We start from the raw sequence: 22,985 nt of genomic DNA, 5'->3' as shown, positions 1-22,985 counted from the left end.
TTCTCATTGTAGGGTGTGTGTGTGGGTGTGTGTGTGTCCACATATGTATGTATAAATGTACTTGTTTTTCCAATAAAAAAGGTATCACATTACACAATATGTGGTGACCTCCTGTTTCCTTAATTCCCTCATGAATACTTTCCACATGAATAAATTTTCATCCACAAATACGGCCTTTAAGAACTGCATAGTATTCCATTTTATGGAAACTGCATAACCTAACCCATTCCCTACTTTGGGGTATTTAAGTGCATTCCAATTTCTCCTTTATAAACAGCCTCCCTGCGCGCTTGCAAAGCTTTGAAGTGGATTTGCCAATTGCCTTCTGGAAAGTTCTGGCTGTTTCTGGAGGCATTTGAGGCAAAATAGTCCGAATGCTTGCCCATCACGCGAGCTTGCTATCTCCCCAGATAGCAAAACTATAGTCTTTAGAACTTGTAAGACTTGTCTTATCCTGCCCGTTAGTCATACCGCCGAACTGGGACTCTGTTCCAGAAATCCCTGCACCCTCTCCCTCCCCTCGCCTCATTCCCGCCCCTCCCCACGCGTCCGCCCCCTCCCCCCGCGCTTTCCCGCTCGGCGGCCTGGCCTATGGCAAACGCCAAGAATTAATTAGGGGCGGGGATCAAGGAGCGGCTGTCAGGAGGTCGCCATATTTCTGTACGGCCCCGCGGCCGGCCCAGCAGTCGCGGGTCGGGAGAGGTGCTGACAGGGCGGGGCCACCGCGCGGCGCTGCCGGCCTCACCCCTCCCGTCCCGGACAGGTGGCTGGAGCGCGCCCCGCCTCCGCCAGCTGCGGGTGGGAGCGAGCGAGGGCCAGTCCCGGACGGCCGCCGCCAGCTGCGAGCGGGAGCGAGCGAGGGCCAGTCCGGGACGGCCGGGCGAGGAGTCCGGCGGCGGCGAACGAGTATCGTGGCGGCCAAAAAAATGCTCCTGTACCGAGGGGCCCCCGCGGGCCCTGGCGCGCCGGGCAGCGCGCTGGCCCGGCCGGGCGGCGGCCCGCAGGCCTTTGGGATCCGCCTGAGTACGGTAGGTCGGGGGCCCGAGGGGGGCGGACGCGCGCGCGGGTCCTGGGGCTGCGGGGGGCGCGCGGGGAGGGCCCGGCGGGCCGAGGCCTCACGCGGGACTGGACCTTCTCTCGCCCCCAGATGAGCCCCCGCTACCTACAGAGCAACTCCAGCAGCCACACGCGACCCTTCAGTGCCATCGCGGAGCTGCTAGGTGAGTGGCGAGGGCGGGCCTGGCCGCGATCGCCCGAGGCAGCGGTGCCAACGTGGTGCCGCGGACGCGAGAGGAATGTGCGGAGCCGCGCGGGGCGGGCGGGGGTTGGGGTGGGGGCGTCGGGACCCGCCCCGGCTCCGTCGCCAGGGACGAGGTTCCGCGGATTAAGCTGAAGAAACAAGGTGTGTCCTAAGAGTTAGGACTCCAGTGTGGTTTTTCTCTCTGGCTCGTGATGTTCCGGGCACTTTAGGATAGCGTAGTTAATAATCAAAAGGAGATGCATAAAAATATCGGGCCCTGAGGCAGCTGGGCTCCACGGGGGCCGGCGACAGACGGAGGACGCCAAGCTAGCAAAGGGGCATGAAGAAAGGTCTGGAAGACGGAGTTATTTAACTTTTGGGACCAGAGAGTCTGGGAATGATGGGACATCTCTTAGGAGATGACACGAGTGCATTTGGCTCCCTGCGACTGCGGAGGGCTGGGTCCGCGGTCCACGAGCGCCCTCACACCGCTGGAATGAATACTGAGCACTTAACCTCTCGCTCCACCGATGTTTGCTTTTAAAGCGTTTTCAGTTGATCCCTTGAAGCCAAGTACACCAGCTTTTGCAGCAGTGTGCTAAATACTGTGTGGAAAGCAAAGAAGAAAAACATTCCTGGACAAAATGCAGCACATTGCAAATGTTTCAAAAGCTGAAATTAGGGAGAGATGTTTATGGGGCAAGATAGCACAGAACAAAATCTTGAAAATGGTTTCAAAGCTCCCCAGATGAGCCCCAGTTACAACTTAAGCAATCGCTGTGACCATGCAGTGTGGATTGCCTTGGGCGAGAAGTCAGTGGGCAGCAGGAGGAGATGGTCAGGAGAGTTATTTGGAAGGGTGATGGGGAGCTTTGATGATTAGTTTGACCATAACACAGAATGCTCACAATATGTATGTTCATTAGAAGGTGAAAGGGGAAAAGTGACATTGGCACGTTTTGAATCCTGGAGAACAGGGACTATATTTTTAAGGTTTTGCACCATGCCTTGAGGGAAACTCATAGTGGAATGCGATATAAGTGCATGCAACTTACAAAAAAGAAAAAAAGAGGAAAAAGTAACAATTTGCTTAGTGGGAAATGAGAGACAGAAATGTGTTGTTCCCTCACAGTGGCACTGTGCAAAACCATATGCACTTATGCTGTACTGTGTACTGAACTTTATGGGTGATTTAAAAAGTGTTCCATTTGTAATTTTGAATATATATGATTTTTGCCTTAAGTATTAACTTAACCTAATTCTAGCCTAAGCTGACCCGTATAAGTGCAAGTATACACGTGTATTATATATCAATACATACGCACACATCCCTGCACACATACATACAAACACAGAGATTTTAAAACCAAATCACAACTATTTGTGGTCATATTAATAATAGGGAAAAGGGAGAGCAAAGTGTTAACAGGTAATCCGAAGCTTTCATTTTAGGTTTTCCTTCATAGTTTTCTCCTCCACTTATGCATTAATTTTCTGGTGAACCATTCATTCGATAAATATTTATTGAGCACTCACTGTGGGCAAGGCCACTGTGGTGGGTACAAAAATGAATACAACATAGGTTCATCTTCTAGTAGGGGAGACAAAACATGTACAGAAGGTTTATTCTTTGTATAACTGCAAGATAGAAAGTGATATATCAGCAAAGATAGACACATTGGATGCTGTGGGAGTTCAGAGGAAGGAGGGATGACTTCCAGCTTACCAGGAAGAGGAGGTTTAGGAAAGGCTTTGGAGAAGAGGTGACATTTGAGCTGAGATTTGAAGGATTGGGACATGTGGATATGGGTGTGGGGAGGGGAGGGCATTCCAGGCAAAAGGAACAACTGCATGAACAAAGGCATGAAGAATACTGAGTAGTTGAGTTTAATTGGAGCATGGAGTTCATGAATAGTCAAAGCTATAGATCCTTAGAGAGTTTACATAGAGCTTTCATAAATACATTTTTAACTATACCTTTTGGGGTAGACGGCATCATCATCATTATTATCATCCTGCAGATAAGAATACAGAGGCTCAGAGAATTTAATTGACTTTTCCAAGATTGTGTGTTTAGTAAGTGGCAGACCCAGGACTCAAACACAGACATTTTTACTCCAAGTACCAAGCGGGGAATGAAGTTAGGAAGGTGGGCTGGGACCGAAATGTGACTGGGAGGCTTGGGTATTTGAGCTTTTAATCTGAAGTTTTCTGAGCAAGGGAATGTCATGATCAGAGCTGTGCTTCAGGAAAGTTAATCTTGCAGCGTTGTATAAGATGAATTGGAGAAAAGAGAGACGTGGCTTTGAAAGACGAGGTAGGAGGTTATCGAAATAATCCAGATGAGAGGGAATAAACTCTGTAAACTAAGAAAGTGTCAATGGGAATAGTAATATTCAATAGCAAGGTGTAAGAGAGCCTAAGGATGTATAGGGTAAGAGAGAGGGAACACAAAAAAATGACTGAAATTTCAAACTTGTGGTCATTTGAATGCTGACACTGTGTGTGTGTGTGTGTGTGTGTGTGTGTGTGTGTGTGTGTGAGAGAGAGAGAGAGAGAGAGAGAGAGAGAGAGAGAGAGAGAGAGAGAGGGAGGGAAAACAGAGGAAGAAGAATAGCCTTGTATCAGAAGATGATGACTTTAATTTTAGACAAGAACAGTTTTAGATACTTGCAGGATGTCTGTAGGGCTGCAGCTTGGCCCTGACAACCTTACAGGATCCTCATAGGCTATTCCGCTGCAACAGGAGGGCATGGGAGGAAGCGCTGCGTCAAAGCCATCTCCCACTCGCCATCTTGTCTCTCCAAGGATTCTGTCATGGGACACTTTCTCATTGCTTCCTGGGTTATGATGAGCTATGAAGCTTCAGTTACAATGCTCTTTTAGAAGATCAGGGGTCAGATGGTTAGGGGATAAGATAGAGTCCCTGGGGTCTGGTTTCTCATGCTCTTGCCTAAGTGGTGGGTGAGGGAAGTTAGAGTTCTCCCACTGAGGGTAGCATGGGCCAGGTTACGAGAGATAAGACTACTGGGATCTGGTAGCACATGAGGTTGTGTGGGCCAGGTTAGGGAATAAAGACATCCCAGGACCTGGTAGTGTAGCTCTTGTTACCAAGTCCAAGCTCACTCTGCTCGCCGCACAACAGGCCAGTGAATCAGGAGACGAGGTGTTGAGACAAGGAATATGACTTTATTCGGAAAGCCGGCCGACCGAGAAGATGGTAGACTAGGGTGTCAAAAGAACCATCTTATCAGGGTTTGGATGCCAGTATCTTTTATAGAACAGAAGGGGGGAGGAGATGAGGAGGTAAGGTGAAAAGGCCATAGGTTTTGCAAATATCCTCTAGAATGGCCAGTCTCGGGCAAGGGATGTGTTAATTTCTTCTTTCTTGCAGCCATCCACAGGTGGACTGGGTCAGGATGCTTCCCTGAACAAAGGCACTTTGGTTTAACATTCAGGCAGAGAGGCAGGATTCCCCAGGCAGCCCATTGTGTATAGACAGTATCCTTTTAGTGAACAAAAGCAGTGGAAAGCAAAGGTTAAAGTAAAAGAAACAGATCCAACATGTAGTCAGATTTGGGTCTTCCCTGTTACCCTCTCACCTAAGTGGTGGGCCAAGGGAGAGGAATAGGGGTTCTCTCACTGCCCTACCTGTTCACAGGCTAGATGGGCTGGGCCATGGGAGAAGATAGATTCCCTAGGATTTGATAGCATATGCTACGTGTTGATAAATTTTTGGAAGGTTAAAAGAGGTAAGATTGAAGCCAGCCACCGGATTGGTGCCTTATTATTATAAGTTCATTTATTGAGGCCAATCTGTTATTATTACAATTTCATTTGTTGAGGCCAAGTGAAAGGCCACTTAAAACTGAAAGTAAGTGCAAAGCTGTGCTTACTGCTGCTGGCCTGTCTGCTGATCTCTCTTTCCCTGCTGCTTCAGCTGACCCTGGCCTCTGGCACGCCACCCCCATACTCCACCCGCTTCCAGCCAAGGAGATAAAAGGTCTAGCTGCTCCTGGCCGTTACCTTGTAACTCCTGAAATGCCTGTATTAAAACTCTTTGGTATGTTTCTGTAAAAAAGTACCTAGTAAAGTTTGGGTGAAATTTACAGTAAAAAGGGAAAAAATAAAAGTGATTTTTTGGTGAGAGGCCTGCAAGCTGGTTCATTGAATGTACAGTTTTATAAATGCAGAATTGGAATTGATATGTATTATATGTTTGAATTGTGAATGTTCATTGAGTGTTAGAAAAAAATTCCTCTATGTCCAAAGTTTCCAAAGTAGAAATGATGTCCTGTTGGTTGACAAGTTAAAGATATCAGTCTCAATGGCCTTGGCTTTCTTCCAGTAGGAGTGATTGATAGGTTCTAAAACAATTCAGGGCCTGCTTGCCAAGTAGTTTCTTGGAACAATGTAGGCAGCTTCACAATGCTGAATCCTTCTGTCAGTTAAAGAAAAAAAAACCTGCTGCCTCTTATTACAAAGTAAAACACTGTATTTCTGATAAAGCCACTATCGCATGTCAGACTTAAAATTCCTGCCAAAAGTTGACCCACTCGATTTACCACGTGCCACAAGGCTTGGCACCACCTAGTCCTTAAAGATTGACTATATCAGACCTTTTAACCCCCTTCTGGGGCTATCGGTGATGCCTTTCTGCTGTTAAGACTTTTTGGTGACAGCTTTATCAGTGACTCTGGCAACACCATTGTGGCCCTTGAAATTAATCTGTCTTGTTTTATTTGATGGACATTCCACACATTTAAGTGGTTGTAACTGATACTGTTAATCGTGTTATAAAAACTGATATTTTGAATATGTGCGATACTTCTCTTGCTTGTAAGGGATGTTCCCAGTAGAGAAATGCCATGATCTGAACATTGGTAGTGGGACGAGTACACAACCAGAACCCTACCCGGATCCCTCAGCCCAGCCACATGGTATTAGTAAATCAGTGTAGGATCCCAGGGAAAGGGGAACAGGTGGAAGGGAAGGTCTTTGTCTTGATTAAACAGCTAGTAAAGACAGGAGTGCTTAAGGAACCTATCCAACAGATTGCACAGACTGCCCTCCCACTTGGGCCAGTGAGCCCTAATGAGACTTTTGTACCACATGTGTTAGTGACTGACAATTATGTAAACTGGCACCTGTGGCAAAAAGATGTGGCTATTAGACAATGGCACCCCCTGGGGTTGTAGACATGGCACATATGTTAGAATATGGCTATATTGGATGTTTTTGGAGTCTTAAATAATTAACCTATTGTGAAGACCTAACTCAGAAAGAATCATGAAACTTTCTGTATTTATATTTCCTACTCTAATTCTATGTTCTCCATTTAATGAGGGTAAACAGCCTCACCTTCAAGACTATTACAGAGTGCCTAAGCAGAATCACTCCTCTAAGCATGCTTACTACGATCATTGGGATTTAGGCAGGCAGTTAGTGTTTTGGTTTTTAACCTGTAACTCTTTCAGTGCCTCTTAGGCTATAAACAAGGATGGTGATAATATCTGTGTTCTTCAATGGAGGAGGTGATGTAAAAAGAAAGTAAAAGATAAAATCTTCACAATAAACTCTAACGCGTGTGGTATGTATCTATTTGTACCAAAGCTGCAGGTTCAACTCTTCTCCATAATCACCCCTTACTGTATACGTTTGTGAGCAGTAAAGTGGCTGAAAAGACAAGAAGGGATAAGACGAAAATGGAGCAAAATGCTTGGTATATGGAGGAGTTATTTTTCCCACAATCTCTGAAGTTTGAAGAGAGAAAGCAGATTGCACATCAGTCATCATATGAAATCTAGAAATCAGCTTCATAAACCCATCTGCCATCATACCTATTTTTCCCTATGCCATTAATGCTCCCTGCTCCCTTCTGGGACATTCACATGAAGGGAATAAAGGACAGTTTCTATGCCTTAGGGGCACTGAACTAGAGCTTTTAATAGAATATTAGAAAAAGAGATCTGATATCACAGATTTCTCCCTTTTGCAGATAATGCTGTAGATCCAGATGTATCCGCCAGGACGGTCTTCATAGATGTTGAGGAGGTCAAGAATAAATCTTGTTTGACCTTTACTGATGATGGATGTGGGATGACACCTCATAAACTACACCGAATGCTCAGGTAAAGATGTCTTCATTCTTTTTCTCTTGTCTTGAGTTCATGAACTCTATTTAAGGCTTAATAATTTTCCTTTCCCTTTATTCATTCAACAAATATTTATTGAGCTGCTGTTATGTGCCAGGACACAGGTTATGAAATAATCACTCTTCTTGCCCTCACAGAACTTAGAGTCTAGCTGGCAATTCAGACAGTCAAGCAATAATCATAACAAAAAATGATAGAAAAGTATAGGATGCAATGAGATAACTCATCAGGGGAGCCCAGTCTGATCCAGGAGGTCAGGCAAAGCCTCTTAGATTAAGTGATATTTAAGCTGAGATCTAAGGGGTGAGTAGTAGAATTCAATGAGGTAAAGAAGCAGGGGGGCAAGGGATGAGAGTCCCCGCAAAAAGAACAGCATGGGTAAAAACCTGGAGGTCTTCACTGGTCTAAGACCTTTGCAAACTTATATTAACTTAAATTCACTCTTAGTTCAGGAGTATTGGCGTTGGAACAATTTATGGATTGAACCATGAACATGCCTGGGTATAATCAAGCCCCATGAAAGATAAATAGAGGACATCATACACATAATCTTTGAAAGTTTTGCAGTAGAATTACAAGGTTAGGAAATTCTCTTTTCTAACTGCTGAAGCTGGTGATAACAGATTTCTCTTGCCACTGTCAGTTCATTTAATTACTTTAAAAGGTTTGTAGTTAAGAATGTAAGTTTGTACTTTATCATCTTCACATATCACTCAGTAAAAGATGAGTGTTTCCTCAACTCCTTCCTTCTCTCTTCCTTTTTTTAGCAGATGAGGTTGATTACTCTCCATGAGGCTTCCTGAACTAGCGTGTGAAGCATGAGTACCAGTGGAGGGGTTCTGTGGAGGAGGGAAAGGGCTCTGAACTATAAAAACGGAAAAAATTCATTTGGTTGTAGTTCTCTTTGAAGGTATTCTAATTCTATAACCCTGTTTGTAGGGAAATCCCTTTGATCCACCAAAGAAAAGAAGTGAAATTTGGACATAACCAATTATAAATTTGGTTATGTTTTACCACTCAGCAATCTGTGTACCTTACGTCTCAGATCCTTATAATTAGAAGAATATCTGAGGAAAGCTTCTAGAAGTGAGATAAGAATGCGGCCAGTATGTTGATGAAGGTATGGAGTTGGCCCTATTTTTAAACTTATAGCCTCACTTTTATCTCCTAAAATTAATATTTTATATAAAGAAAAAGAGGATTTTAGATGGGATGGAACCAAAATATTTATGTGTCTAATTCTGTATATACTAGTTTTTTTTCTAAAATCACTTATCCTCTTATTGGTTCCTTCCCCCCACACCTTATCCCGGTGACATGGGTGTCAAATACTGGGCCCGACAAATCTTACTACCTTCTATTTTGTCTGTAGAACTACATCTGTGAGATTTGGTGCTTACAATTACAAGGCAAGAGGAAGGAGGAGGATGGTTTCAAAATAATTGCAGCAACTTTTGTTCCAGATTCTTTCAACAAATTTTTACTGAGCACTTTTGTGAGAGTCACTGGAGATAAAGTGGTGAACCAGACAGACATGATCCTTATTGCCAAGGGGCTGGCAGTTTAATGAGAAAGATATAAAATAATTGACTAGTAATACAACTACATAGGTTATTCCACTAGTGGTAAGTGCTATGAAGGAAGAGTATAGTTTCTATGAGGGTATATAGCCGAGGGATCTAATCTAGTCTGTGGAATCATAAAAGGCTACCATGCAGCTCGGTGCTTTGTGACCACCTAGAGGGGTGGGATAGGGAGGGTGGGAGGGAGACGTAAGAAGGGGGAGATATGGGGATATAGGTATATGTATAGCTGATCCACTTCTTTATAAAGCAGAAACTAACACACCACTGTAAAGCAATTATACTCCAATAAAGATGTTTAAAAAAAAAAAAGGCTATCATGAAGAAATGACATTTGAGTTCAGATACGAAGGATGTTTTGGTCCCAAAAATCAGGCAGGAACTACAGCAGCCATAGGGTTTTTTGGCATTATCATGCCAAATATGTTTCCCACTAATTTAAGCTGGGCCGTTGTTCCTCATATTTGAAAATTAATTTCAGAGAATTTTTAAAAATGTTGTTGAAGTATAGTTGATTTATAATGTGTTAATTTCTGCTGTACAGCAAAGTGACTCAGTTATACATATATATATATATTCTTTTTCATATTCTTTTCCATGATGGTTTATCACAGGGTATTGATATAGTTCCCTGTGCTATACAGTAGGACCTTGTTGTCCATCCATTCTATATATAATAGTTTGCATCTGCTAATCCCAAACTCCCAATACTTCCCTACCCCTCACCCCCTTGGCAGCCACAAGTCTGATCAATTTTAGAGAATTTTTAAAATGAGTCCTGGATTATGTATAGTTATATGTGTTGGATTTTATTTCTGATCATATCTTAAAATAAACTTGAATCTGTTAGAAGGTCCCATTTATTTAAAAGAGATTATTTAGTCCAATTCTAACTTCCAGCCAGGGATTCCACTTACCACAATTTGTTTTAAAATAGTTGAACTTTAGAGGTAACTTTGAAAATTATTATTAAGTATATTAATTTTTCTGTTTGTGGTTTGGAGGCATATTATTTTTGTATTTGGAAAAAAATAATAGGTAACTATGCAAAATTATTAAGCCTACAGAAATTCTATTTGACCTGTAACATTTGTTATAATCTTATTCACATTTTCCAACTTTTTATGCTACTCTTATATTTTCAGGCTAATAAAATAGTTATGTAACTGAAACAACAGTTTCTCCCATAAATGCAGAATCCCATGAAAATCAAGTTAAAAAGAAAAAGCCTATCATTAAATTTCTGTAAGGTCCATAATTAATTCTCTTTAGCTTAGGGGGATAGGGTGTGAACCAACTAGTCTATATATTCAGCTGCCTTTTTCAGCAAGTTGGAAAAGGTCAAGGATTAAAAGCAGCCACAGATCCATGGATTGAAGGTATTTGCTACCTCTGATCAGAAGTGCATTTCCTAGTAGGTCTGTTCTTCTAAAACAACAGCCAGAGAATAACAGTGTGCTTAGCATTCTTTCATTATTTTATACGACATATTACATCACCAGTATATTTAGGGAGCAGCAGTACCTGCCCTTGTATGTCCATGAATTTGCTAAGGTTTTTTTTCCATGGATCAGAGTCCCAATTTAAATTTACCCCTCTAGATTCTAGAATCGTGACATTTTAAGGAACTTGGGAGCAAGCTGCTATTTTCCTGGATTCCACTCAAGGAGCCCCCTTGGTGTGTAAACACCGTTATCTATTACACGAGAGGATAGAATAGGACTTACTTAATGAAGAGAAACCACCTGTCTAACCAAACTATATAAGATACGTTCCTACCATTCTGTTATTTATTGTGAAGGCTTTTATATTAGGTAGTTATTTGATTGGTATCTGGCATCTATTCTGCGATTTTCAGTTAAATAGAATACCTAATATGGGAATGCAAGTGGAATAAAAGAACACACGGGAAGAGTTAAGGGTAACATAACAACACCAACATACTGAGCTTCCAGCTCCTCTCATCTCATTATTCTCATCCTTTTCCATTTCTGGTTCTGGCCCTGCCCCACTACTTATCTTCTCAACCTTATATAGTCATTTAGTCTCCCCAAACCATAACACAATGAAAGTTTATAGTTACAAAGGAAAAAAGAGACGCTAGATGGCAGAACAGGCCAGAAAGGTAAGGAAATTAAGGGAGTAATATAGTCTCCCTATTCTCACCACTTCTCCTTGAGCACCTAATTGAAGCTTTGGTGGCATTAGAGTAGGTTTAAGTCCAAATAACCTTATAGATCCATTTCACATGGTAGGTAACATTACTGTTTATGAAGAACCCTGAGTTTTAGATATGACATTAGATCTCAAGTAGAGGTAGAGGATAGCACATGACAATTCTCAGAATGACTTCTAGAGTTAGTTTAAAATTAAAGTTTGAATACTACTTTATAAGTTGTAATATATTGTACATACAGTGTATCATTTAACCCTCCTAACGACCCTATCGTTTTTAGGTAATTCTTCCACAGGAGGAAAAGGAATGCCTGAATCTTACCAACTTCTTTAAGTTTACTTCCTGGAATGCTAAGACCCATAGACTGCAGAAGCTCAATGCGCTTTTGGTATTTTCAAAGGAACTACTCTCCTAGAAATTACCTTTTTATGTGGTAGGATTTATTTGTTGGATACACAAAGCTCCTATAAAGTGTCTGCTCTAGAGGGACACAATGATGTTATCGTTTAACACTTTGAAATAGAAAATTAAAAGGTGGTCCCCCTTCCTCAGGAAGTGAACACAAACCCTGGCCTCCAGGAAGTTGAAATCAGGCACCTCAACCCAATTAAAAGAATAAGAGCCAAGGCCAAGCTGCTCAGCCATGGCAGGTAGAACATCTATTTTATTGATGTTGGAGAAGCATCTAATCTGTAATATACGAAATCTTTCCTTAGACTGTAAACCATGCGGGCAAGAACCATGTCTCCTTTACTAACAGTTGTGTCTCCAGTGCTTAGCATGATGCACAGCACATAGTAGGTACTCAGTAAATATTTATTGAATGAATGGTAGTGTACAACATTGTAAACTTAGTCCATCTAGAGAGAACTAATCCTTAAAAAATTAGTTTCATTTGTAATGAGAGAAGATACATGAAGATAATAATCATTTTCTAGATGTCATATCTTTAATTTTTTTTTGGTTCGGTCATTTTGTTGTGTGTTTGAATGGAAAATATAAGAAAGGGAAAGGATCTGGCTCCCAGATTAAGCTGATCATAATGGGCTACAGAGATTGTTGAGGTGGCTCGGTGAAAGGCCCTTAATAAAACAAGGGAGACTTCATACTGCAGCTGTTTGCTGATATTCACAGGCAGAACTACCTATTTTTATCCCTTGGCCACATTCCAATGAACTGTCCCAGCAGATGGAGCAGAGGGTAAGAACTGGAAGTGTTATCCTTTGAGTGAATAGTTGAAATTGTCAAGATATATAACCTCTGACTTTCAGATTTCTAGAGAGTGATATGACCAGGTTAGGGATGCCTAGCCTAGTACCTCTAACTAGTGCTAGTGCCAGTTATCTGGTACTCTTGTTACCCTCTCTAGGGTGTACTCTGAGATAACCACCCTTTTCATCTTCCCCTAACTTTACTATTAGCAATCACAGCTATTTTATCTAGACAAGAAAGGCAGCTGCCCCATGGCCTTCTCCAGCTCTCTCTGTGAGTGAAAAGAGGCCGCCTTTACGTTTTATAAAGTGTGACTCTAATGTAGTGGAAGCGTTTATGTACACACAGACCACACAGGAAAATCGGTCCCATTACCCTGTAGTTATTTCCTATGTTTTTAACTTAATAATTTTGCCCAGAAATACCGAAAGGAAGAAAAAAGGAAGGACTTTTCATAAGTGTTCTTCATTTGAAAGCCAGACATTCTGCCTACCTATCTTAGGATGCTTTTTACCTTTCTGATTTCTTTTTTCTTGTATAATTACAGCTTTGGCTTTACAGACAAAGTAATAAAGAAGAGCCAGTGTCCCATCGGGGTCTTTGGTAATGGTTTCAAGTCAGGCTCCATGCGACTAGGAAAGGACGCTCTCGTCTTCACCAAGAATGGGGGTACTCTCACTGTTGGACTCCTATCACAGACCTATCTGGAATGTGTCCAGGCCCAAGCAGTTATTGTACCAATTGTTCCATTCAACCAGCAAAACAATATCCTTTCTGGAAATGGAAAATGTTAGTTAAAAATTAGTCCTATCTGACTATTCTGATAGAAACCTCTTTCTACAGGTCGAATCCAGCTATCAAAAGTTTTCATATTTAAAGAGGTATTCAGGTGTCTTAAATTTAACTGGAATTTCACCCTATTAAATATTTTTTAAATAAATGGATCATTGACAGAATCTTAGAATTATATTGCAGTTTTCACTGTTAGGCGATTTGATCTATATACTATCTCCCCACTCCCACCACTCCTGTGGTAAAGTTCCCTAGGGCCTTCTCTTTTCTTTCCCCCTAAGGGTAGTTACATTTGCGTCACTCTCCTAGAAACATACTATTTATCAGCTAATCTGACAGCTGAATAGCTCACTTTTCTATACCTGGACAAGCTATTATTTCTGTTAGACACCAGGTGTCTTTACGCAGGCAGTATAGCAATAAAGTTTGAACTCATTGCTTCCAAAGAGTTGAAAAATTCAGCCTTTGAACTATTTCTTAAGTATAGGACTGTCTTAATTTATATTATATCTTTGAAGCTATATTCTGCAGGCGTAACTGATTTTGGTTTTTGTCTCTACAACCTTTCTGCATTTCCCCCCTTTCCTTTCTTCTGTAGCAGTAACACCCATGCTTTATATCTATATGTCTATATTTTGTCTAAACTGGCAACCCAAAAGGCAGATCTTCCTGACTGATAGCATCCTCTTAAGATATTAATTTTTCTTTGACTATACTTGGTTTTACAAAAAATGATTATTACTGAGGATTCCTTGCCCAGCCTAGAAGCCATCTTGAACTATTCAATTTTCAACAGTGAAAATGACCTGCTGTCCCAGTTTGATGCCATCCCAGGCAAAAAAGGCACTCGTGTTCTCATTTGGAACATCCGCAGGTATAGTATTCCAAGAGTGATAGATTCTAATAAGCAAAAGCAGTATGATGAAGCATATTTTAATAAATCGCTCTAGAGAAACAGAGTAGATAAATTTTGATACATGTTTGTATATCATTGCAAACCTATCCTTAACTTTCTTAGAACCACAGCTCTGTTTGAGACAGTGCTTCTTATTGGTAAAACGTGGAGCTTGATAAGGTGGAGACCTACATACATATCCTGAAGCTATTACCATCAAGACAGTTCAACATTATTCTAAAATCTTCAGAATCCATTATAAATATCTATTTTATATTCACGGACACTGTTTTGAGATAGGTCAATGGTAGTTATTTTACCTATTTGCAGTGAAAATGAAGTAAGAGAAGGAGAAATTAGGGTAACAAAGCACAACACAATCTTTAAATAATAAGGACCTCTGTATAAATAATAAGGACCTCTGTATTACTGTTTTCAGAGTAGCTGGATTAGAAGTGGAAAAATCTTCAAAGCAGATACATTTGAACTATAATGAAGCTGGCTTCAGGTTATGTATTTAGAGCTAATAAAATAACCTAGAAATACTTTGGGGTATGTCATTTGTTTAACTTTGCCATGTTAAATGGAACACAGTGTCCACTGAAACCTAAAAATCTTTAATATAAAATAGAGGTGTTACTCTTATGTTTAATAGAACAGAGGAGCAGATATATTCATTCTTCTTTTTTCTCCATAGGTCAAGTATTTTGCCTCATTTCTTAGTTGGGTAAAACTTAGATAAAAACCATGCTGGTTTATATAGAAAGTACTTTCCATTAAAAAGAAAAAAAGTAAGGTAATTTACATCTTCCTGTGTCCTACTGAGAAAACCTCAAGTAATATAATTTATATTATAAAGGATCATTTTCATGAGCCATTTCCAGTGATTTAAACACAATAAGCAGACTTTTTCTTTGTATATTGTTTCTCAGTTATATGGTACTAGGTGTTATATAAATAAAAGATTCTGTGGTCCAAGAACTTTGGAAAAAGCTGGCTTAAACAAAGCTTACCATGTTGCTTTATTGCAGGACTTCTCCGAGGCTTTAATATACTAATGTTATTTCAAAATACATTGAAAACATTTAAGAGAGCAATGTAGAATGCAGTGTTTCCCAATTTCAGAAAAAATGTTTCTCCAGACCTCCTTTCCTTGGATGGTGAATGGTGAGCACCAGAGAGGACAGGGAATCTCCTCAGAGTACATGCGTTAGAGTGGGGTGGGGTAGCAAGAGTCAGGATTATCCTGCAAAATACAGGATATACTATTATAGTGACATGAGCTTTAGACAGGATACGTATCATAGTGGCTCTGGTTCAGCCCTGAAAAAGGAGCTACATTTTCAACACAGCAGCTCTGAGCTTCTGAAACCTCCAGTATGTGGGAGGTATCCCTAGAGCTTGAGGTGGCTCTGGGAGCCAGGAATTGTTTCTCAATTTTATTTGATTATACAGGCTTTATTTATCTCTTTATTTCTTATTTAAGAGTATCTTGGGGGACTGCTGTCCCACAGAACAAATTTGGGGGACCATTGTTCTGATATGTATTTTTTCTCTGTAACCTATCATTTGTTTTGCATTTTTTCCAGTAACAAAGATAGGTCTTGCCTTTTTTCCCTGGCAGTTTTTAGTGATGTAGCCCAGGGTCTTGGAATGGACCATATTTAGGTGACCCAAAGGGATTATGAGAAGAAGAAATGGTCCTAAGGAAAACAATATGAGTACTATTATATTTAAATGATAATTCTAGAAGACTAACAAGTATATGCTGTTCCTGTCGCAACCTTTCTTTGTCCTTCTAAGAAATAGAATTAGATCTGGGGAAATCTTAGTAGTCCTTATACTATTGCTAAAGTTAGAAAGAGTAGGTTTTGATTCATCTGTCTATTCATTTGGGGGAAATGATGTTGAATGACCTACCGAACAATACCCAGAAAGTTGAGATCTGTTTTCAGATCCTGCCTTGAGGATAGCTGGCATCCATTTGATTTATCGGATCACAGACATTCCCACCTTCCTTTTTTTTCTTTCCTTCTGTGCTTTGTATCACATCTCTATGAAACTTAGTAGATTTTTTTAGGCTGGAAAGGCCCTTAAATATTGTGTGATCTTCAAAGCAAGTAACGTGTAGTTCCTTTGAATTGGTAGTCAGGGAAAGAAATAGGTATCTGAGTTTTGGCTCATGTTGTTTCTTTTCTCTTGGGTTCCTAGTGCATTTTTGTCCTTTGGAGCCAGTTTTTGTTAGATTGGTACTTGTCTCTTTTACCCAGAAATAAAGATGGAAAGTCTGAGTTGGACTTTGATACAGATCAGTATGATATCCTGGTATCAGACTTTGGCACAGAAGAAAAAGAGACTGGTGGCATTACCTCTGAGCTGCCAGAAACAGAGTATTCTTTACGGGTGAGTAAGAGTGGTTTTTCTTCAACAATGAGAGGTAAGATATCCTGTAACATGAAAATATTATAATACAAGATCTCACTTTAGTTATATAAAGATGACAACCTTTTGACCCTATGCTAGGATTCCTTTTCACTGTCTCCACTGAAACAATGTAGCTAATATAGTCAGCAGCACTTAGTGTGGTAGTTGATTTAGAATAACAAGGTATAGAAACTGAGTCAAGTATTTGCCCAGATTAGATCTCAGTTGCTAGCAGAGTCAGTAGATGGTAGCAACAGGGATGTCAGTAGAATTGGCAATATTGTGTAATAACTTTCCCTTCACTGTTCCATAGGCATTTTGTGGCATTCTATATATGAAGCCACGAATGAAAATTTTTCTGCGTCAAAAGAAGGTGACTACCCAGATGATTGCCAAGAGCCTGGCCAATGTAGGATATGATATATATAAACCTACCTTCACAGTATCCTTACAACTACATGAAGCTGACCTCTTTGTTTCAGGATTAGATTTCCAAGTTGGCACAGAAAAACAGAAACCTTTCCTTTTCCAATTCAAAAATATGTGTTATAGTACAAACCCTATTTTAGGTATCTAAGGAGGTATTTCTTGAATGCCAATCTGTGTGCCAATTTTATCAGAAATCAACTAGAAATTATTAAAATAATACAGTATCCTGAGACTTTAGAGATTCTGGTTCAGTAGATTCTGAAATCTCTTTTTTTAATAAGAAATATTTATTTATTTAAATGAATAGCTAGGTTTGAGAATCTCTGCTATAAGGAATGATTCACACTGTTTGGTTTGTACTGGAATTTCGTTATATATATATTACATTGATTGAAATAAGCAAAATGTTGACTAGAACTTGTTCATCTTTTGGACATACTATGATTTTTGCTGTAACAAGTCCAGACTTATGTTGATAAAAGTTAGGAGATTGGAAATTAAAAGTTGATTTTCTAGGGTGAGATAAATCTTCAACAGATTTGACATGGATTTCTTGGTACTTCTCATATTGACAGCCACTCAGAGAAGTAATTACTCATTTTCACTTCTACCCTCCACCCCACCCCATTGCCCTGGGAATGGATTTCAGGCACTTGAGGAAATCTTAAGATGAGCTTTGGAAATTAGGTCCATCTTTGTTGATGGATTTTGGGGTCAAAAACGTCTTTGAAAGGGTGAGAGTTCATAAGCAGTTATGAAGAATTGCTCTTGTAATTTATTCTCTAGTAATAAGCTCAGCTCTTGGCCCAAGAAACATGTTCACACTCTGTTTGCTTTATCAAAGTCATTATCTAGCTTACTTTGTCTTTATTCCCCTGACCAAAAATTAGAAAATGCCATTCCCTTTTAAATAGCCATATGGTTGTTACTCATAAGCAGATTGATTTTCTCCTTTTGAAGAACACAACCCTTGTCTACTGTGAAAGTTTTTTTTAAAGCCCTAAACAAACCTAACTTAACAAAGCCAGAGCTAACATTGTTAGCATCTGTAGGTAAATTAGTTATAATATCACTGTATGTAGCTAGGATCTTAGTGCCATAGTTTTAACAGAGCCAGTCTAAAGTGTCTTTCAACTACTGTCTCAGGATATACCACATTTCTACCTCCAGCTTCTTTCTTCTGTGGGTTTCTACCAGGGTACCTCCTATGCATGCATTCTGTATGTACCTGAGCTCTTCTCAACCTCCCTTCCCATTAAACTGGTTACCTTTCCCTATTAGAATTTGGGCTAAACGAATTCACTCTAGGCATGAGTAAAATGAAACTTCTAATAAAATTTCCCCTAAAGTCACTGAGGGAAAAGATTACTGATGCTGACTTATTTATTCCTCAGTTCAGTTAGCAAAGGCGTCTGCTCTCCTCTTGTCCTTTCTCCTTATTCTAATTTGGGGAATCTCCTACCCCAGTGTACTTCCACCCCATAATTTAGAATTTAAAAGTATACAACAGAAAGAATTTGACTATCTTTATCTTTAAAATGTTAACTTTATGGTGTAGAATTTTGGGTTTTTGTTTGGGGCAGTTTTGCCCTGTTTTGTTTTTTCATTGGAATAGGGTCTTATTTGAGATTTGATATGAGCTTCTGGAGCCCAGAACATTATATGTTCTGAGCCAAACATTACTGTGTTATGTACCCACTCGTATTATGTCGTCATATCATACCTGACCCACTTGTCACATGGATTTGATGCAAGTAGCTTGTTACTTAGAGGGGGTAATGGAGATCAGTTTTTGGAAAAGTAACAAAAATAAGTTTTCATTTAACTCATTTGGACATGAAGATTTCTTAGTATTTGTTTTAATGAAAATCTCAGTTTCTCTATCTCCTTTATCTTTCTCACTCTATTACCTTGGTTTTTAAATCAAATAGGAGGTGCTAAAAACTCATAAATTATTCATGTTTTATGTATAATACTTAGTTCTCTTTGTTTCATTTATCCAAGCTTGTTAACTTCTTCCCATGAAATATATTACAACAGGACTATTTATTGTCCTTTACCTTTAAAAGTGGTTTTGTTCTTCATGGTTTTGCTTTCATTGTGTTTTGTATGATTAGCCGGACTTACCTTATTGCATGTAATTGTGTGAATCTGTGTTGTACCATGTATCTTACCTAGCAGCAAGTTAAGCAGTTAGCAAGTGTTAAGAAACGTTTTGTGATTTATGAATTTTTAGATCACTGATGGTATTTTGATATATTTTCTTATAGTCTTTTCCATGTATACATTTATAGTATATATTTTTAGATGAAACTTGTTGTTCTGAACATTTCCTAATGTTCCCAAATACTTTTCAAAGACATAATTTTAAGAGCTGCACAACAGACCATGTGGATACACCAACATTTATTTAGTCATTCCCTTATTGTCAAACATCTAAATTATTTATGTTTTTTTAGCCATTATAAATCACTGATAAATTTCTGTAACTCATAAACCTTTATGGTCTTCTCTGACTGTTTCTGTAGGATAAATTCCTGAAAGAGAATTACTTGTTCAAAGGTTAAGAATATTTTTAAAGCTGTTGCTACCGATTTTTAAAATGCCTTCTAGAAAGGTTATACCGGTTTACATTCAATGGTGTTTGATGTGTTTTGCTGTAATATAGTGCAAAATTTTGTGTGCTAAAGCTCCTGGTGTTTGTCTCCTTAATGATTTTCTTCTCAGAATAAGCAGGTGAAAATAACTTTTGGGTTCTCTTGCAAGAATAATAACCAGTTTGGAGTAATGATGTATCATAACAACCGCCTCATAAAGTCTTTTGAGAAGGTGGGATGCCAGGTGAAGGTGAGTAGTTAATGCTTCTCTGTCATAGAGGCTGAAAAGAGTAGGAAAAGGATTTAAATTTTGCAAAAGGGATAGACTAATGAATGGCTTTTTACTCATCTTGAGATAGTTGTTAAATCTGATCCTAGAATTCTATGTTACCAGTGAGCTGTCTTATGTTCAAAAGCTCTTTCTACTTCTCATTCTTCATAGATGTCAATCAACCCAGGAGTTTTACTGAAGGCATTTTCTAGGTAGCTGTTAATAAGAGGTAGAATTAGAGCACCAGCAACTCTGCCATGCGTATAAGTTTATTAATGTTTGAGGTAGCTCTTTCCATTTTCTTGGGGAGACAGTAAGGCATCGTGGAAGATGTATAAAATGTAGTGGTTTATGAGCAGGATTTGAGGCCTGGCTTTTCCACCTAAAAGCCATGTAATCCTGGCTACATTGTTTAATTTCTCTGAGGCTCAATTTCCTTACCTGTAAAATGGAAACAACGATAGTAATTTTACTTGCTCTGCCTACCTTACAACTTGCAGGGTTGAGAGATTTAAATGGGATAAATTATGCAAAAGTACTCTATAACTGAACTATACAAATATTACCATCATCTTAAAATTTTGATGACAACTTAAAGTAGTAATATCTGCAAGTATCCCATTCATTCCTATTTTACAGATAAGATTGCTAAAGCACAAAGAATGATAAACTGCTTTATATTACACAGTAGGACAAAGTTACATATGACCCAGGAGAGCTAGTTTTCAGCCTATATTGCTTTTCATTGTTATATCATCTTTATACAACTTGTTTGTTTGCCAGTCTAATTACACTCCGACTCAGCTCCTTCCATTAAAGTATACAAAAATGATTTTAAATCCAAAAATCTCTTGTATCAACTTGTAATTAATAATACTGCAAGTCTGACTCTCTTTAGCAGTTGTTTGGTGGCATACATATATAAAAATGGTTTATTTTAATGGAGTGTGATTTATATAGCATCCTTAATTTTTTTTCAGATGGAGTTTGGTTTTAGTTCCCTAGAACAGAAGTATATAACCTTGATTTTTTTTTAGCATTGTCATTCTTTGTTCAAGTGAAATCTTCTGGCAGTCCCATAATATAAAACAGATGAAAGTGGAGGTAGTGTGGGTGAAGTAGAGATGGCTATTAATCCCTGGAAAATCCTAGGAAATCTATGGATCACAGTTTGAAAATCTCTGCCCTGTAATTTGCCAGAGGTTCCAGTTCATTGTAATACTTGCAGTCTATTGGCGTACATTCTCAGTGTTTCTCTAGATATTACTGGCCTCTCCTTGCCCGTGAACGTTATGTAACCTTTCTATTATTGTTTAGAATCAAAAGGAAGTGCCTCCAGGCAGTCAACAGTAATGTAAGTGTTGAAATTAATATTTTTCTTGTAAGCCAACTCATGGAGAAGGTGTGGGAGTAATTGGAGTCATTGAGTGCAATTTCTTAAAACCTGCCTACAACAAACAAGACTTTGAGTACACCAAGGAGTACCGGTGAGTCACTCCCAACCTGAGGTGTTTCTGATGGTTTGTTCAGATATGATTCTATTCTCTGAAACCTCTAAAATCATCTCTAAAAGCCAGCCACATAAGTTAACTGAGAATCCTTTCAAATCTATTTTCCAAGATTAGAGATAAAAGGATTTGATTTTTAAATTAAAAGCTTACTGATACATGATGTATGGAGCCCAACTGAAGTAAACCTTAACTTTAAAAATTAGGGAAAGAGCATAGGGGTTATTTAGTAAAATACTTTGGTGAAACAAAGAGCCTTGGAATTGATCTTAATGAAAAGAGATGAGTGGATCTGAAGTTATTGAATATGTTGTGGGGAAAGCAGCAGTTTGAAGTTTGTTCCGAAAGATTTCCTTGAAGCCAGTGAACAGATTGAGAGGAAAGTATTGGAGCAGCAGGAAAAACGTGTGTTTTTCCGGAAGCATCTAGATTTAATAGGTAAGACCAATAAAGAATCAGAAAGGAACTTGACATTGAGGCTGAACCAGTAAGGATATTTTTAGGAGGCAAAGAAGGGAGTTGTTAAAGCCAGGATATAATAGTTTGTTTTAAAACTTGTGGGGAGGGATGGATCATACATTCCTTCTTTCATCAAGTATTGTGAGATATCTCCTCTGTGCCAGGTATTAGGGACATAAGAATGAAAGTTAAGAATCCTTGATGCCTATGAACAAATGGGATGAGATATATGTAAATAAGAAACTTAAATACCTATAGAATAATTGCTTTAATGGGGGATGTATGCCAAATGGGAAGAAGCTTTAAATATGCCTAAAGGGATTCACAGAGCAGAATATGTTTGAGCTTAAACTTCAAGGAAAAATTGGAGTTTGCTAGGTGGATGAAGAGGGGGAGGACATTCTAAGCACAGGGAAGTATTTGAAATGGCAAAGGGTGTTCTGGGAGGATGGAGAAAGAAGGCATGAGGACATTTGGTGTCATTTTTCTAGAAATCTCAGTAGCAAATCTTTTCTTAGAGTGGGGGAAAAGTATTTCCCCAAATCTCTTTTTTTTTGTGTCCAAAACTGTAATAAAATTAGTTAAATGTTGTGCCTTAATTTATATGAAACCATAAGAATTTTAGGTTTAGTATTTGACAGAGAACTATTTGGATGACAACCCCAGATTAATTTCAAGGTAATTGGTTCTTGGTCACTCGGGCTGCTCAATGATTATAATAACTGCCTGCCCTTAGTTTAAGTAAAATGGTCTTTTAAATATGAGTCTGGCACATAATGGAGATCTTTGACTAGGACTTGACTCACAAGAGTGAAAGTTTAGGAATGACATCAGTTTGACAAAAGTCTCAGAGCCAAGTCATTCTATTTCTCTTGAGTGAAAGGAATAGAGAATTTCTGGTGATTAACCAAATAGTTAAGATTTGTGAAATCCAAATGTTAGATATTAAAAATTATGTAACATCCTCTTAAGCCATCTCCACCACCCCCCAATCTAGCTTTTAAAGTTTAGAGGTATTAGATGCTTGGTTTGTGATGTTTCGTTTCAGTATGATGGATTTGAGGTGATGGCAGGGGAACCAAATGGAGGTATTCTATAGAGAGTAGGTTTATTCAGCTAAACATATGGGACTTCTGGCTTAAGTAGCTTAATATCTGCTACACATTTTATTAAAAACAGAAAACTAGTATACTGTCCTGCATACAGAGTCTTCTGAGGGTAATAAGTGTGCATAACTCATCCCA

The 22,985-nt window shown here is 39.3% G+C and overlaps 1 protein-coding gene across 1 annotated transcript in view; it reads left to right on the top strand.

Moving 5' to 3' along the window:
• The window catches only part of MORC4 (MORC family CW-type zinc finger 4), a gene marked incomplete at its 5' end in the record, with an annotated part of 57,119 nt that overhangs the window by 5,739 nt on the left and 28,395 nt on the right, over positions 1–22,985 (top strand). The window contains 9 exons of the mRNA XM_082646876.1: positions 466–1,028; positions 1,148–1,220; positions 7,239–7,371; positions 12,914–13,131; positions 13,885–14,032; positions 16,324–16,456; positions 16,791–16,919; positions 19,634–19,753; positions 21,161–21,261. Coding sequence (XP_082503002.1) covers positions 466–1,028; positions 1,148–1,220; positions 7,239–7,371; positions 12,914–13,131; positions 13,885–14,032; positions 16,324–16,456; positions 16,791–16,919; positions 19,634–19,753; positions 21,161–21,261 — 1,618 coding nt within the window. The remainder of the gene's footprint in view (positions 1–465; positions 1,029–1,147; positions 1,221–7,238; positions 7,372–12,913; positions 13,132–13,884; positions 14,033–16,323; positions 16,457–16,790; positions 16,920–19,633; positions 19,754–21,160; positions 21,262–22,985) is intronic.

Source organism: Grampus griseus (assembly GCF_964374135.1).
Source record: "Grampus griseus genome assembly, chromosome: X".
Taxonomy (NCBI): Eukaryota; Metazoa; Chordata; class Mammalia; order Artiodactyla; family Delphinidae; genus Grampus; species Grampus griseus.
This window is presented reverse-complemented; position numbering and strand designations above follow the sequence as displayed.